Below are 14509 nucleotides of genomic sequence, written 5' to 3'. Positions count from 1 at the left end.
CTGTTCAAGTGGCCACACAGTTGGAGCAGTCATCAGATTCATTTGGGAACTAATATTCATCCAACGTAATATGGCGCTTGTGTTCTGTCTTGTCCCTGCCGTTTGCGCTATGGAACCTCATGTCAATTACCCACTAGCCTGAACTATCACCCTTCTAAGTTAATGTAGTAGAACCCCGCTGTTACGTTCCCAGCTGCTGCGTTCCCTTCTGGCTCCCATAGGAACTTGTGCAGTACAAATCCGGCTGTTGCATCGCAACTGGTGCAGCTGCTGGGTACATCGTGAATGTCGCCTCGTGATAGTGGCTTATTCATTTTGGCAGCTTACGTTTGATACGTGCGGAACGGCTGGCATGCCGGCCAAAGCGGGACTCTAAACTCTATGGACGCTTGACCGGCACCGCGTTTTGGTGGCCTCCGACGCGCTGTGTTCAAACAAACCGACGCCGTGCACGCTTATGGGTGGCCAGATATTTGTTGTGGCTGTCTGTGCAGTTCCATTGCTTCTGCGACGTGCACGTGAACAACCACAGGCACAAAAAAACGAAACTGTGTTGTGATAGAGGTTGCACAGGCAGCGCTGTGCGAGATGCGGTTGCACAGGCAGGCTCCGAGGGTTTTGGTTCTGTCATCCGCTTTTGTTTGTGTCGCTTGTAGCTGAAAAGACGATTTTCTAGGCTCAAACAGATGAGGATTGTGTAAGTAGGATTAAAGCAGCCGCTGTGAAATCAGCGTTGAGGCGGAGGCGTGCTCAAACAGACATACAGAGAGCCATGGCAAGGTGTTTTGAACAGTGTGCGCATGCGAAATGATCGCGAGAGCCACAAAGCCTTGCAAATCCCAGACAAGCATGTTGCGCTTATGAGAAATAAAAGAAAAATTCTGCAGACATCGATGTACAGTTGTCCACACGCTTGAGTAGTGCTCCAAGGGCATGCTCTGTTCTGTGTTTGTCACAATTGCTGCTGCCTGGTGGGTCAGATATAACTTTTAAAGACATGAGGAGTTAAAAACAATGAAATAGAATGAGCATACATCATAAGGTCTTGTTTTGAGCTTTAGGCCACTCATAAATGACAGGTATGCTCCCCACTGTGCTGTTCGAGCCAGCTGTCAATGTAGACAGGTGTGTGGATGAATTTACAATTTTTTACACGCTGTATTCGGCTACGACTTTATTTTTTTCATGTTCTGGTGACAGCACAGTTGTGGAGTGCTAGTGTACGATGGCTGACCTTATATATGGGTAGGTTGTGCAGAAGTTGACAATAAGTTAAGTATGTTGCTTGTTTTCACGTTGCCATAAGATATGGGCATATGGTTAGAGGGTAAAGTGAGCAAAACTTCTGTAGTTAAAGCAATCAAATTCCTTGTCATGAGGAGATAAGTCAGTTAAAACAGATTTGCTTAGCTTTAATTGGCACATGTAGCAGAGTGCATCTAAGAAACTGTCCATAAGGCACTTTACTTGTTCACTTTATCAGATATGCTTCTTACAGTTGCTTCGTGTGGTGCTCGATGAGGGTTGATGCAGTGCTTTTCTACACCGTAATAAACCAACCCATGTCGGCTTCTTACAAAAGATCTCTTATTACAAGTGACCCCATCCCCTCCTCATTGCTGAGGAGAAGGCAGAGATTAGCTGCAGATGTTTCGCCCTTCTTGCACTAGCAAGAACTGGGGTTGAGGCAGCCTGGCTACATCTTTTATATATAACAACTCTTACCACAATTTTTAGGCGTGATACACCACTTCACAACTGTTCACAATTGGTAGCGAGGTGCTGTAAGTGGTAAAGGAATATGTGTCATTAAGGCAGGTGGTGATTGGTGATCCAGATCATGAGAGGGAAATAACTAGAAGAATAAGAATGGGGTGGAGTGAATATGGCAGGTTCTCTCAGATTATGAATGGCAGTTTACCAGTATCCCTTAAGAGAAAAGTATACAACAGCTGTATCTTACCAGTACTCACCTATGGGGCAGAGACATGGAAGCTAACGAAAAGGGTTCAGCTTAAGTTAAGTACAACGCAGTGAGCTGTGGAAAGAAAAATGATAGGTGTAACGTTAAGAGACTGGAAGCGGGCGGAGTGGGTGAGGGAACCAACGTGGGTTAATGACGTCACAGTCAAAATCAAGAGTAAGAAATGGGCCTGGGTAGGGCATGTAATGCGAAGGCAAGATAACCGCTGGTCCTTAAGGGTAACGGAGTAGATTCCAAGAGATGGCAAGCGTAGTAGGGGGCAGCAGAAAGTTTGGTGGGTGGATGAGATACGAAGTTTGCGGGATGCGGTGGCTGCAGCTGGCAAAGGACAGGGTTAATTGGAGAGACATGAGAGAGGCCTTTGCCCTGCATTGGGCATAGCCAGGCTGATGATGATGATGATTGACTTATTTTCGCCTGAGCTGACTGAAAACATTCTGTTTGGTACTCTTTGGCCTTAGATGCCCTTGCGCCAAAAAAACCCATCATCATCATCATCAAACACTAATAAATGTGAACTTTTTGCCCTAAGCTTAAAGGTCATGTTCTGGTACTTCTAGTTCACCTTGATCATTGTTGAATCTCTGGTTGTTCCAGCTGTGATAACAACGCCCAGGAGGCCATGACACGGTTGAACGACTTGGGCTACAAAAAACGCGATGCACCACTGCCCAAGGGTACACCTGTCAAGCAGGCAGCAACACCTGCCAAACCACCCACTGTGGAAGTCCGCAGGCCCTCCCAAGTTGTCCCACCTACCAAGGCAGATCGACAGAAATGTGCGTTTCCTTAGCAGAATTTGAAATAATGTATTCGTTTCTGTGTCCTGCGGCAGGCACTAGCCATGTCTTGCACTCTTAAAGAGGCTTTATAAAACACTTTTTGAATTTTTGAACACTGTAAATAAATCTCGTGAATTGGTAGATCAGGGAATACTGTGGGTGTTTTGGCTTTGCAAGGCCTGCATCCTGTTGGCTGAGGAAGAAGTCATAAGGCTCCCCAACATTTCAGCCTGACATGGGTGTTCCAAACAGTGTGAAGAATTTAGTCTTGCTCCTGAGGTTGCCGGCTGATTCTTGAGTCAGTTTGAAGCCCCTGCCATTCCTCATGCTCAATGTTTTGAATTTTCATACCATGTTCTCGTTTACGCATGGAGCTTGAGCACGAGTTTTCATGCCAGCATGTTGAAAGGAGGGGGTATTTTCGAACACAAATGTCCAGCATCGCTTTGAGATACTGTGTACATCATTTCTCATATTGTAGAGATTATTGCCAAAGAATAAGGTGAAATTCACAGGATAAGAAATTGTTGCCACAAAATGCATCAATTAAGATTGTGTCTTATGTCAACAGGTGCTTCAAAGAAATGTTTTTGATGATTACCCTATTAATTTCTGGTTTGTCACAAATTTATAGCAGTATGAATTTGTGTCTGTCTGGTATATGCTTAAACTTGTTGTGTTGAAGAACTTTTGCCATTTCTCCTGGTAGGTGATGCATACTAGAAGCTGTTAAAAGTCCAGTCAGCCAGGAACATGTGTCTTGTCAAAAAACATGCATCGTAGGGTGAACTGCTGAGACAGCATATGTGCCAGTCAACCATTGATTTCAGGCAGTAGTAGCAATAGTATAAGGATGAGCTTGACGAAAGTCATTGTTAGTCTTTGTTCAGGCTGTGCAGTACGGTAGAATCCTGATGATACTAATCTCATGCAGTTGCAGAAAATATTCATATCACCGAAAATTAGTAGTATCATCAAAAAACAAGCAAAACTCACATGCTTAAGTACCAGAGATGCAGTTACACAAATCCGCTTGCAGCTGATGGGATTTACTTGCTACCATGTGCCAGCGCTCGGTGCTCATGGGGCGTACTGCATGACGCAGTCGCAGTATCTGTGATGTGTGCCATGTGTATCAGGGCTCGGTGCTTGCAACAGGCGAAGGCTGCACTTAGGGCTTGCATTCATGGCTCGTGCGTTCTTATCATCCGTAACAGCGCAGGAAAATGTTTGGAACATAAAAATTTTTGCACATTGTACAGAACGCACTTCAGCTGGGGAATTTGCAAATTCATATCATACCAAAATTCATATCGTCTGTAATCGTGTCATCAAGACTCTACTGTAATAGAAAAATATGTAGAAGTAAATCCTGCATGCAAGCAGCGTACCTGCTTACAGAAGTCGCACATGCCTACCAGTCTTTTAAAAGGGAATGTAGTCAAAGGGGCACATTCATCTGCATACTACAACAGACGAATCTGTAAATGTAGTGTTGCAAATTGGTTTATATCATGGTGCTTTTAAAGTAGATAAGCAAAGGTTTGTGTCTATGAGCAGCCTACATATTTTTTTTCATGATGTTATTTTTACAGTTGTTCTTCTGCAGCTTCTTTATTTCAGTATATTCATGAAAACATTAAGTAGTAGCATTTGCAGAGGAATTCATTGCTTCACAAGTATTCTGAGTGCATTTTCTATGAGCAAAAACAGTTTCTACCTTTGAGAGCAGTTGCTGTTAAGCTTTAATAAGGGGTGTTTAGAATGGATAAGCATTACAAATGAATATTACCTACATGGAATGAAAACTAAAGGACAAATAAAATAGATGTACCCGGTGTGGAACTATGTGAGCAGAGAAGCTTGGGTCATTCTATGCCAAATGACCCAGCAAGTTCTTGACCATCATAGATTTTGTCGGAAAAAATCGCAAGTTCTCCACTCTTAAAGATTTCACTTTGCCAATTTACTTTTTTTTTTTAAATATTTGAACACCTTGATAGCACTTTTATTTTCTGATGTAATGGATAGAGGATGAACTGAGCAAGATTTTTTTCAAGAAGTATTTTGGTTGGTTGGTTTATGGGGTTTAACGTCCCAAAGCGACTAAGGCTAGAGAGACGCTGTAGTGGAGGGCTCCGGAAATTTCGACCACCTGGGGTTCTTTAACGTGCACTGACATTGCACAGCACACAGGCCTCTAGAATTTCTCCTCCAAAGAAATTCAACCGCCGCGGCCGGGATCGAACCCGCGTCTTTTGGGTCAGCAGCCGAGCACCATAACCACTGAGCCACCGCGGCGGCTCAAGAAGTATTTTAAATTGTTGAATACTTCTAATGTTGCTTATGAAGGCCAGAGGATTGCATCGATTGTCAGAAAACATTTTATTTCGAAATCGCTCATACCACGGGAAATATAGCACACAGAAAAACACAAAAATTGTGAAGTTTGAAATCTCTTATTGAAAAAAGGCCAAAACATAATTATTGTCTACGCGAATGTTTTATATGGGCTTATAGCACATTCAGAGCATTCATAAAATATTTCTTATCGAAAATAATGAACATTGTCATGAGGAAAAAATGGGAAACATCATAATTTTAGCAAAAACATTGCTTTTGAGGAGCAAGAAGTTCTTGGTGGTCCACATAAAGTTACACAATACTTTTAAATGCAAGAAATTATTTTTTGAAGTTCCAGCTCATCAGAGCGACTCTTGTAGTCTTACGCTATTTGTGGATGTTCGCATTTGTTCTGGTCGAGCATGCAAACCAAATTTTAGTTCTAGTTTTATGGTTTTATGCGGTTTTTAAGTCCCAAAGCGACCCAGGCTATGAGGGATGCTGTAGTGGAGGGCTCTGGACAATGTCGACCACCTGTGGTTCTTTAATGTGCGCTGACATTGCACAGTGCACATGCCTCTAGCATTTCGCCTCCATCGAAATGTGGCCACTGTGGCCGGGATCGAACAGGTGTCTTTTGAGTGTGCAGCCGAGCGCCATAACCACTGAGCCACTGCGGCATCTCAAAATTTTAGTGGCCTGACTGCACTTAGTACCTAATAAAAATGACTCTGCAGGATAAGAAAAGCACTCCAGCAAGTCAATCTCGTGTTTTCTTTCAGCCTTTCTTTTTTTTTTTAATTAGCATTGCCAAGGCACCCTAAAGCAACTAGGGTAGGCCTAAAGCAACCAGCTCTAATCGATTTGGTTTGGTTGGTTTATGGGGTTTAACGTCCCAAAGCGACTAAGGCTATGAGAGACACCGTAGTGGAGGGCTCCGGAAATTTCGACCACCTGGGGTTCTTTAACGTGCACTGACATCGCACAGTACACTCTAGAATTTCTCCTCTTTGGAGGAGAAATTCTAGAGGTTCGTGTCGCAGAGGCTATTTGTTCAGAAGAAACCTGCTGTTGCACTACATGGGGCTAACGAAGTACAGAAGTGACAAAGGCCCTTTTTTTGCTTACTGTCAGCAACTTCAAACATTATAAAATGATTCGAAAATCATTTTCAGAACATTCAAAATGATTTCTCATGTTTAAGGAAGCATACTCCTTTGAAACATGTATTTGTAGGGTAGGGGCCAAGGTGTGTACGGGTATTTATTGTGTATTTTTTCGTGGACCACAAAGGGAACTAACTGAAAAGCGACATTTTTGGTCAGAATTACGGGGTTTGGCATTATTTTTGACCTGAGTATTTTTTAATTTTCGCTGCGGTGTGCTCAGTAAGCCTATATAAAACATTTGCTTTCTTGTTCTGGTGCTTTTTCAACAAAGAATTTCAAATTCCACAATTTTTTGCATTTTTCTGTGTACTATATTTCCCATGTTGTGAGCAATTTCTAAATAAAATGTTTTCTGGCAGTTGACGCGATCCTCTGGTCTTCCATAAGCATGATTAGAAGCATTCATAAAATTTTAATACTTCCAGAAAAAATTTTTGCTGTCCATCCTCTTCCCTTTATATTGGAAAATGAAAGTGCCGTCAGGCCGTTAAAATATTTCCAAAAAGAAAGTAATCCAGTAAGCGCGATATTTAAGCGTGAGGGGGACTCCTGAGCTTTTCTTCAAAGAAATCCGTGATGGTCAAGAAAATGCTGGATCATTTTGGTAGGGAACGACCGACCCTCTTGTGAAGAAGGTCTGTGCACTGTGACAGGGCTTTGCTGACCATTACTTCATGTTGCTTTCCACTAGGCATGTTTACAGCTTCTCCCTTACTCACTAGTGGCATTGCAGCTTTTTTAGAGCGGGACGGAATTCAGACATATGACATCATCATCTTAGTCACCTTGATGTTGTCTGAGATGGCAGAAATTTAGCACTCGCTAGGTGCCAGAGTGTGCGCATGTGCACAGCTGTGTATAACCGCAGTACCTCGCACAGAGGTGCGCATGTGTTTTCAGCTATGTAGCTTTGCCAGCACTACACAGCCTTGCTAGCAGCAGTTAAATATGGGTGATCACAGGCAGAGACCAGTGGGAAAGAACATGTTGGGAATAAGAGAATTTCTCTTTTCCTAAGTGTTGTTCTGTGGTGCAGTTGTGTCACGCCTGCATGAGCAGTTCCCTGCGGTGTCCCAGACATTGCTCAACATGGCCCTGGAGAGCAGCCAGTTCAATGAGGAAAGGGCCAAGCAGTTCCTGAGAGCCATGACTCCGCAGGACAGGTACGCTTTCTACACATCTTTCTTCCAGTGCTCATATTCAAATGCATTGGTGTCATACTTTCCTAGTAATGATTTTGGTTCATGATTCAGCACTATTGAAATTGTACTGTGAAACGGTGTAAAAAGCAAGTCCAGTAATGTTATGTAAAGAAGCCAAGAAAAATAAACTGTGCACTTTGAGAGTTTTTGGTGTTAATGAAAATGTTTGCAGGGTGTAATGAAAAAGAACCTCTCCTAAAACAGGAATAATATAAATGGGCACACGAACCTACTGGGGACAGCAAACCATAGGGAGTGCTGTCAAAAGAAAATGATCCATGGTTTGCTGTTTCATTGCACGTGCTGACAAAAGTTCCAAAAAGTTTCTGCCCTGAATCGCATGTTCCAGGTTGTGTCACAGTCACTTGAGCCAATCTAGAACAGCTTCTCTACATGTGACTCGTTGCACATTCAGTGATTAGTACCCTCTTCTGTGCTCTTGCTTCAATCATATCTTGTTAGCTTGTTGTGGCTTGGATATTTTCAGGTATATGTGCAAATGTGTTGTTTCAGCTAATGATCATTTTACATGCTTGAACAAATCATGTTTTAACAAAGATCATTGAACAGATTTTATGGCAAAAGTTGCACATAAGGCATTGCCGTTAGATAAAACACACACTGTAGCTTGTTTTGCCCGTAATGAAATGCTGTTTTAAGGGTTCAATGGCTGCTTGCTTGGAGAAGTTTTTTGAAGAATCTCCGGAGAAGTCATTGATATTAAGGGAGCTAGTACTGTGGCTAAATGAAGCATCTGGTTTAATGATCATAATCCCTCTTCCCAAGTTCAAATGTTGCTCTCAGTTTGTTGCGTGTTGTTTTAGTTATGTGTCTATCACTGTTTACTCTTACTACACTCCATTTTTCCTGACGTGCTTACTTTTATATGCGGCTGCAACTGAAAAGCAATTGTTTTAGCTGTGTGTCTCGTGGGCATTGCATGGGTCACTTAAAGTGACACTCAGATGGGAACTGAGGGCTGCTATACATGTGGCTACTCTTACTTCCCACGAACTATAGTTGACTGGAATAACCTCACTAACGACGCAGTCACGCAGAAGTCATTAAGATCATCTGAAGAGCACCTAAAATAACTTAATGATATTGTTTTGCCTTTATGTATATGCATTTATGTATGTGTGCTCACCCTGCTAAGGTCTAGAACAAGGACTGCAGTATGTATAAATAAATAAATACAATAAATAAATAATTCCCCCAAAAACGGCATTCAGGAATCGCAGTGTTGGTGTCATGCAAAACACTCAACATTTACTTTCAAGAAATGGCACATGTGTAACTGCAGCATGACTCGAAAGCTGACATTAACTTTGAGGGCATTTAAATTTACTTAGAATAAATTACCTGCACATTTTAAAAATTTTGAGTGTATAATGTTGGGGGCTGATGACATTCAGATGTACAAAATCATTGATGGCAACACTGGTGCCACTAGTTCTCGATGCTTAGATTACTGAAACTCTCAGCAGACATTTATTGTCTAGTGTAATAGCAGTACTACTCTTTCTACTTCAACAGAGTTTTATAATCTCGAGAGACCTTGGCTCAGTTGCCAGTTCAGTGTGCCTGTGTGACACAAGTATTGTCATGTGTGTTATTTTCCACTTAACGTCATCTTCAACGAGTGGGGAGCCGATCGCCGGCAAAGAGGAAGAGGCTCGGTGGGAAATCGCTCGTGAGCCCGGCCGCGACCGCTTGGACTGTACCTGGCGCCTGCTCTCCTGTGGTCTCCAGTGTCCCCACGACCCGCATCGTTTGAACGACCCGTGACAGTATTACTTAATATCCTGTAAAGTGCCACGTCTAACAAAACAATGCACCACACACTTGTTTGCAAAGTTTATCTGTTTAGGATTACAGAGAACATTAAGCCGTGGCGACAGAAGTGCTAATATGCTTGTGACTTGTGCAGTTTTCTGTGTGTACACTGCGCCTATAGCAGGAAACAGTCTGCAGTACCATGCTATTTTGATTCTGGTCATTCAAATCAGTGCTGAAGTGGGAGAAGCGTAATACTAGAAGCAGCAGGCTGATTTGCATTGTGCAGAGCATATGACATCTCTTGGCTGCTTGTCTGCTAGTTCCCTGTTAGTACAAAGAGGGCATTCTATTTTTGTGCAGCCGTCCACTGCTTGGATCTGAGGGCATACAGCCGGGAGTGCTGGTCAAGAGCACGCCCCCCGTCCCGCCCCGAAGCCGCCATGCCTCCCCAGCCCAGACTGATGGTCTGACCCTTGTCACCAAATCTGCACCGTCCACTAAGGGTCAGCAGCACTTTGCTACCACAACATGCACCACATCTCTTGGCTGTCTCACGAGAATTCCCCACCTTATGCTTCTCCTCTTGTGAATGACTTGTACAGCTGTACACTTAACCATAACGCTTCAGGCTCACTGGGCAGATTAGAGAGTGTAACAAGAGTTAGGAAGTGTAAATGCTGTCAACTGTATATAAAAGTAATATACTTATATCACAAATATAAGGTACATCATTTGTTGTTGGATATATGTAGCCATGGACATGCTGCTATTTTATAACATTAAAAGGAAAACAGAAGCCAGACTTCTTGGATATCTAGTTGCTGTATGGTCTGTATTGCAAGTTTGAGTAAAGTTCCCATTTGTAGACTGCAGTACTGCTCCTGCTGCTTATCAGGAGGTTCAGCGCCTCCATTTGTCTTGCCTCGTGGGCAGTGCCTGTATGTCGCCTGAAGGAGCAAATAAATAAATAAAAAAGTACTAGTTCGCACTGTTGGGCCAGTTAGTCACTCATCATTGAAAAAACTGTTTTGCGCAAAACAGACAGACGAGAAAGAGAACTCGGGCGAAATGCAGACTTACAGCTACACTAAATTAAAACGCCTTCCACCTGGGAAACAAAAAGAAAAGAAAATAATGCTGTCAGCTTTTTTTTTTCTTTTTGTTCGAGAAGTGGGACGTGTTTTCATTCAGCATAGTTATAAGTTTGCGCTTCGTCTGTGTTCCCTTGCTCGTCCCGCCTGTCTTGCGCAAAAATTTTTTTTCACTAAGTAAAGTTATTTAGGCACAGTGAAGCATCTATTTTCAAAAATGTTTGGACTGCAAATACTGACATGTTTCTTTTCTTTTTTTCTTTTTCAGAGGGTTCCTCCAAAGAAGAGACCCAATTTATAACTGTTAGGTAATTAACTCTCCTGTGTTTTAGTTCACTGGTTTCACAGCGCTGTTTTAATTTAGTAGTTTGAAAGCATTTCATTCAGTCTGACTTCTTAGGAAGTGTGTTCTCATGGTTGTGGCAAATCATTATGAAGCGCCTGTTCTTGCGGCTGTTTCTCTGTTGCACAAGTACTGCTCTTTTAGATACCATAAAACTTGTATTTTGGTAATCACCACCACTAGCCTTTTTGAGAACAGCACTTGTATAGAGCCTGGCGATGATTGCAGTTCCTTTAAACCTTAATTTTGATTGCTACAGTGGGAGGTATGCTAATGTCGCCCAGGAATGTCAATGCTTGAAGTCTTCTTTGGCAGGTCTCTTTCGTGGGGTCCTCAGTAGCACTTGTACTGGGCCACAGGAACATTACAACAGTTGTGTAAAGTCAAGAAAAAAAATCTGTCTCCTGCAGAGCATGCCACAGTCTATTCTTGCCTGAAGGGAGAACTTGGTCCAATGGCATGGTAAAATGCACATTGTCAGAATTTAATTTAAAGATGCTATACCTAAACCACCAGACAAAGTCAGTCGACTATTAAAAGAACCATGAAATGGTATTTGCTGAGGTTTGGAAAAGCGCACAAGTGGTCAGTATTCCATCACTCGTCATTGCATCACAAAAATTTTTGAGGTGGGAGGCCACATATAAAATAAAATCGTTAAATAAACAGTTAGGAATCTTATTTTACCTGATAGAACATGTTTTGTTAACCTTATCACATTGAAATGTAAACAGTGGCACTGTTTAATTTTTTAGTTTTTTATTTTGGAAATGCCAACAGTGATAAGTAGAATAAAGAAAGCTTTGGAATTATGTAGCTGTGTGTGTGCCCTATGCAGTGAACTAGGATAAGTGTGTTTCGATTAATATTAAAGATGCAATCTTCAAAAAACTGAACAAATTGAACAGAAATGACTTAGTTTGATTACATCTACTCAAACAATAAAATGCAGTGTCAAAACTTTTACATCAATTTTATTTATCCTAGTTCATTGCAAGTCCCTGTAAGGAATAGGCACACAAAATTTCAATTAAAAATATTCATTTGTAGAAAAGTTATCAATACTCGCCTAACACAATGTTGAGCAAAAAGCTGTTTTGATAAAAACGAAGATGAAGTTTTGAAACACTGACACAGACCTATAAGTAATTACATAGAAGCATGAAATGCACCGCACTCATAGCTGGGCCACCCCGAAGACACAGTGAAGTTTTCTTTTGCTTGCGTTACTGCTCCTTTTTACATTCTTGCCTGTTTTAGGTAGCAACCTGATGGAGCTCTTTGTATCCATTGGTAATCTGTGGTGATGCAGGCCCTCTTGATTGATGCCCGCCTCCTATATTCAGTGACCAAAAGCATCATTCAAGTTGCGAGTTTACTAAATAATAAGCCCTTTGAAGCCCTTATTTGCATGTCATATTTTGCCATGTAAACACTTAGGAGTTCATCTGAGCTCGGATCACTGACTAGAGCTTTGACATTGTTATTCATCTCGTTTTGGAATACCTCTTTTGTGTGCATATCTCCCTTAACCCAGTGCTTCATATCTCTCCAATCCACATGAGCTGTTTGAACCAGGTGGTGCAAGCCGTGCCTTTGATGCTCTTGTGTAGAGGTACAGTCACAGTGACTGGTTGGTGTGGCTTGTTTATTTCTTCAAACATCTCCCACGTTAGTTCGGATGGTGATGCAGTAGCAGATTTGTAGCTGACCAACCATGGGATCAGTCAGCTTTTTTTTTTTAATTTACTTCACATGCTATCTATCCTCAAGCTTCGCACATTTCTTTTGTGGCCATTGTTCGGTAATATATGTACCTAATCAAGTGTAAGGTTGGTTGGTTGGTTTATGGGGTTTAACGTCCCAAAGCGACTAAGGCTATGAGAGACGCCGTAGTGGAGGGCTCCGGTGCCGGTGGCGAAATGCCACCCAGGTTGGCTTACCCTACATGGGCAGTCGCATATGCCCGTCTTTTTTCGCACGGAGGATCTTTAGCAGTCAAGTGTAAGGATAGCATACAACATAAACAACGTTAAAATATAATAGTGGGAGAAATATTTACCATAGAAACAATAAACTGCCAGCATTACGGACAAAAATAAGTTATATTTGGTTTCAAAATACAGGTGTATGGGTTCAACAACTAGCTGTAACTTTCAAATGAAGCAAGGTACAGATATATTTCTTTTGCAACATATTTCAGAATGTTTATAGATGTTTAAAACATAAAAAAGTAGAACACTGTTATTTTGAAAGAAAATCAAGATTTGAATGTGGCCTCCTACCTAACACTATAGCTTCATTAACACTGAAGAAATCGGCGGTTAGAAGTAATACTCCTCCTCTCCCCCATCAACTAATACTCGCCGACACACTAGAAAAAAAAAAAACTTGGGGGGGGGGGGGGGGGGGGATATTTAAGCTCCGCCTTAAGGGTATGATGCGATAGCATTAATGGGACCTTTCAGCGGACTGGGGTCCTCTTTGCACATCACTTTGCAGACATGGATACTGTTCTTTCTTTCACCATCGCATAATGCTTTAACACTTCCTCCCATGCAAGTACTCCTCTTTTGTTCTGCCTACGTGCCCATATATGCGGAATTGGTAATTCCTATTTTTAGGCATGTGTGGATAATGGTTTTTTTTTAGTTTGAAGCGAATTCGAATTGAATAGTAAATTTTCTTCTAATAATTTCGAAGCAAATATTTCGAATGCTTCTAGCAAACAAAAAAGGTTGAATGGCACTATGAGCAGTTTCAAAATTGTGTATTTTTTGAACACACAGGTCATTACATGAAAAAAAAAAAAAAGTATAATGCACTGAACTTTATCACACTCATTGAATCTGTGTCGACATCCTGCAAAAGTGGCCATCGGAAATTGGGGAAGTTGGCGTACATGCGGAGCCGACGTATTTGTGAGGTGTGAGGCCTATCTATGAGACCCGCAAGTGCTGGCCTTAACTGCGATTGCATCGTTGTGCAGCAGCTAGTGCTTTTAAGCACCGACTCCATGAACACCTGCTAGGTGTATGTACTGCTCGCTCAGCGCCACCTTGCGTCAGGCGTTGAAAAGGGGCAGGTTACTCATAACCTGGTGGGCTACCTGTTTTTCTCGACATGCCATTGCTGACAACAGGTTCTCCTCTGAAAGGAGCTCTTAATACTGTGGCATTAAAAAAATTTAAAAAAGAAGAGGTCGGAACTGCATCTCGCCGCGCCCCATCCCGCTCACATCAGTTGGGCATGTTCAAAGAAAAGGCTTGCACAGATTGCCCATTTATGTCATCGGGGTAGGGGCAGCCAAGAACGCATGGTGAGATGTGGCCTTAATAGGTTGCAAGCACCAATTTTTAAAAATTATTTGTAAATTATAGGGTTCATGCAGAGCTTTCAAAATTTGACTCACAAGGACCTCCTGTACCGATTTGTTGCATTAGAATATGACCACCAAAATAATTTCAGGGTCCCTTAAATAATGTCAAATATGTGAACTTCACCAAAGACGGAGCTTCTTTAAGAGAGAAAATGGTGTAAATGTCCAGTAGTTGTGGCTATGGGTGATGCCTCTTTTACAATGAGCAAATTAGCTGAGCCTTCAATAAAGACTTCGCTGTGAAAAACTGGCTTGAAAAACTGGGATTTCGTCACTTCCATGTTTTATTTGCAAGTGATCGTAGGATTGTATTATTTGAAGTGGTCACAGAGACTGGGAGAGGGAACCCATGGGAAAAAGTGGGCGGAAGTGAGCACCTCCGACTGCACCCCCATCCCCACGTCACCACAAGCAGCGGAATCTAAACCACAGCACAT

At 42.1% G+C, this 14509-nt stretch overlaps 1 protein-coding gene across 4 annotated transcripts in view; it reads left to right on the top strand.

Annotated features, from left to right (window-relative positions):
• Nucleotides 1-14509, top strand: part of LOC149351828 (uncharacterized) — a 58803-nt gene that overhangs the window by 27972 nt on the left and 16322 nt on the right. For all 4 annotated transcript variants that reach the window (XM_089581153.1, XM_089581155.1, XM_089581154.1 and 1 more), the window contains 4 exons: nucleotides 2582-2763; nucleotides 7315-7441; nucleotides 9620-9762; nucleotides 10619-10658. In XM_089581153.1, the coding sequence (XP_089437279.1) occupies nucleotides 2582-2763; nucleotides 7315-7441; nucleotides 9620-9762; nucleotides 10619-10658 (492 nt within the window). The remainder of the gene's footprint in view (nucleotides 1-2581; nucleotides 2764-7314; nucleotides 7442-9619; nucleotides 9763-10618; nucleotides 10659-14509) is intronic.

The sequence above is a fragment of the Amblyomma mixtum genome, chromosome 3 (genome assembly GCF_055824585.1).
Source record: "Amblyomma mixtum isolate Tamu chromosome 3, ASM5582458v1, whole genome shotgun sequence".
Classification (NCBI taxonomy): domain Eukaryota; kingdom Metazoa; phylum Arthropoda; class Arachnida; order Ixodida; family Ixodidae; genus Amblyomma; species Amblyomma mixtum.
Note: the sequence above shows the minus strand (reverse complement) of the source record. Positions and strands in the feature narration are given on the sequence as shown.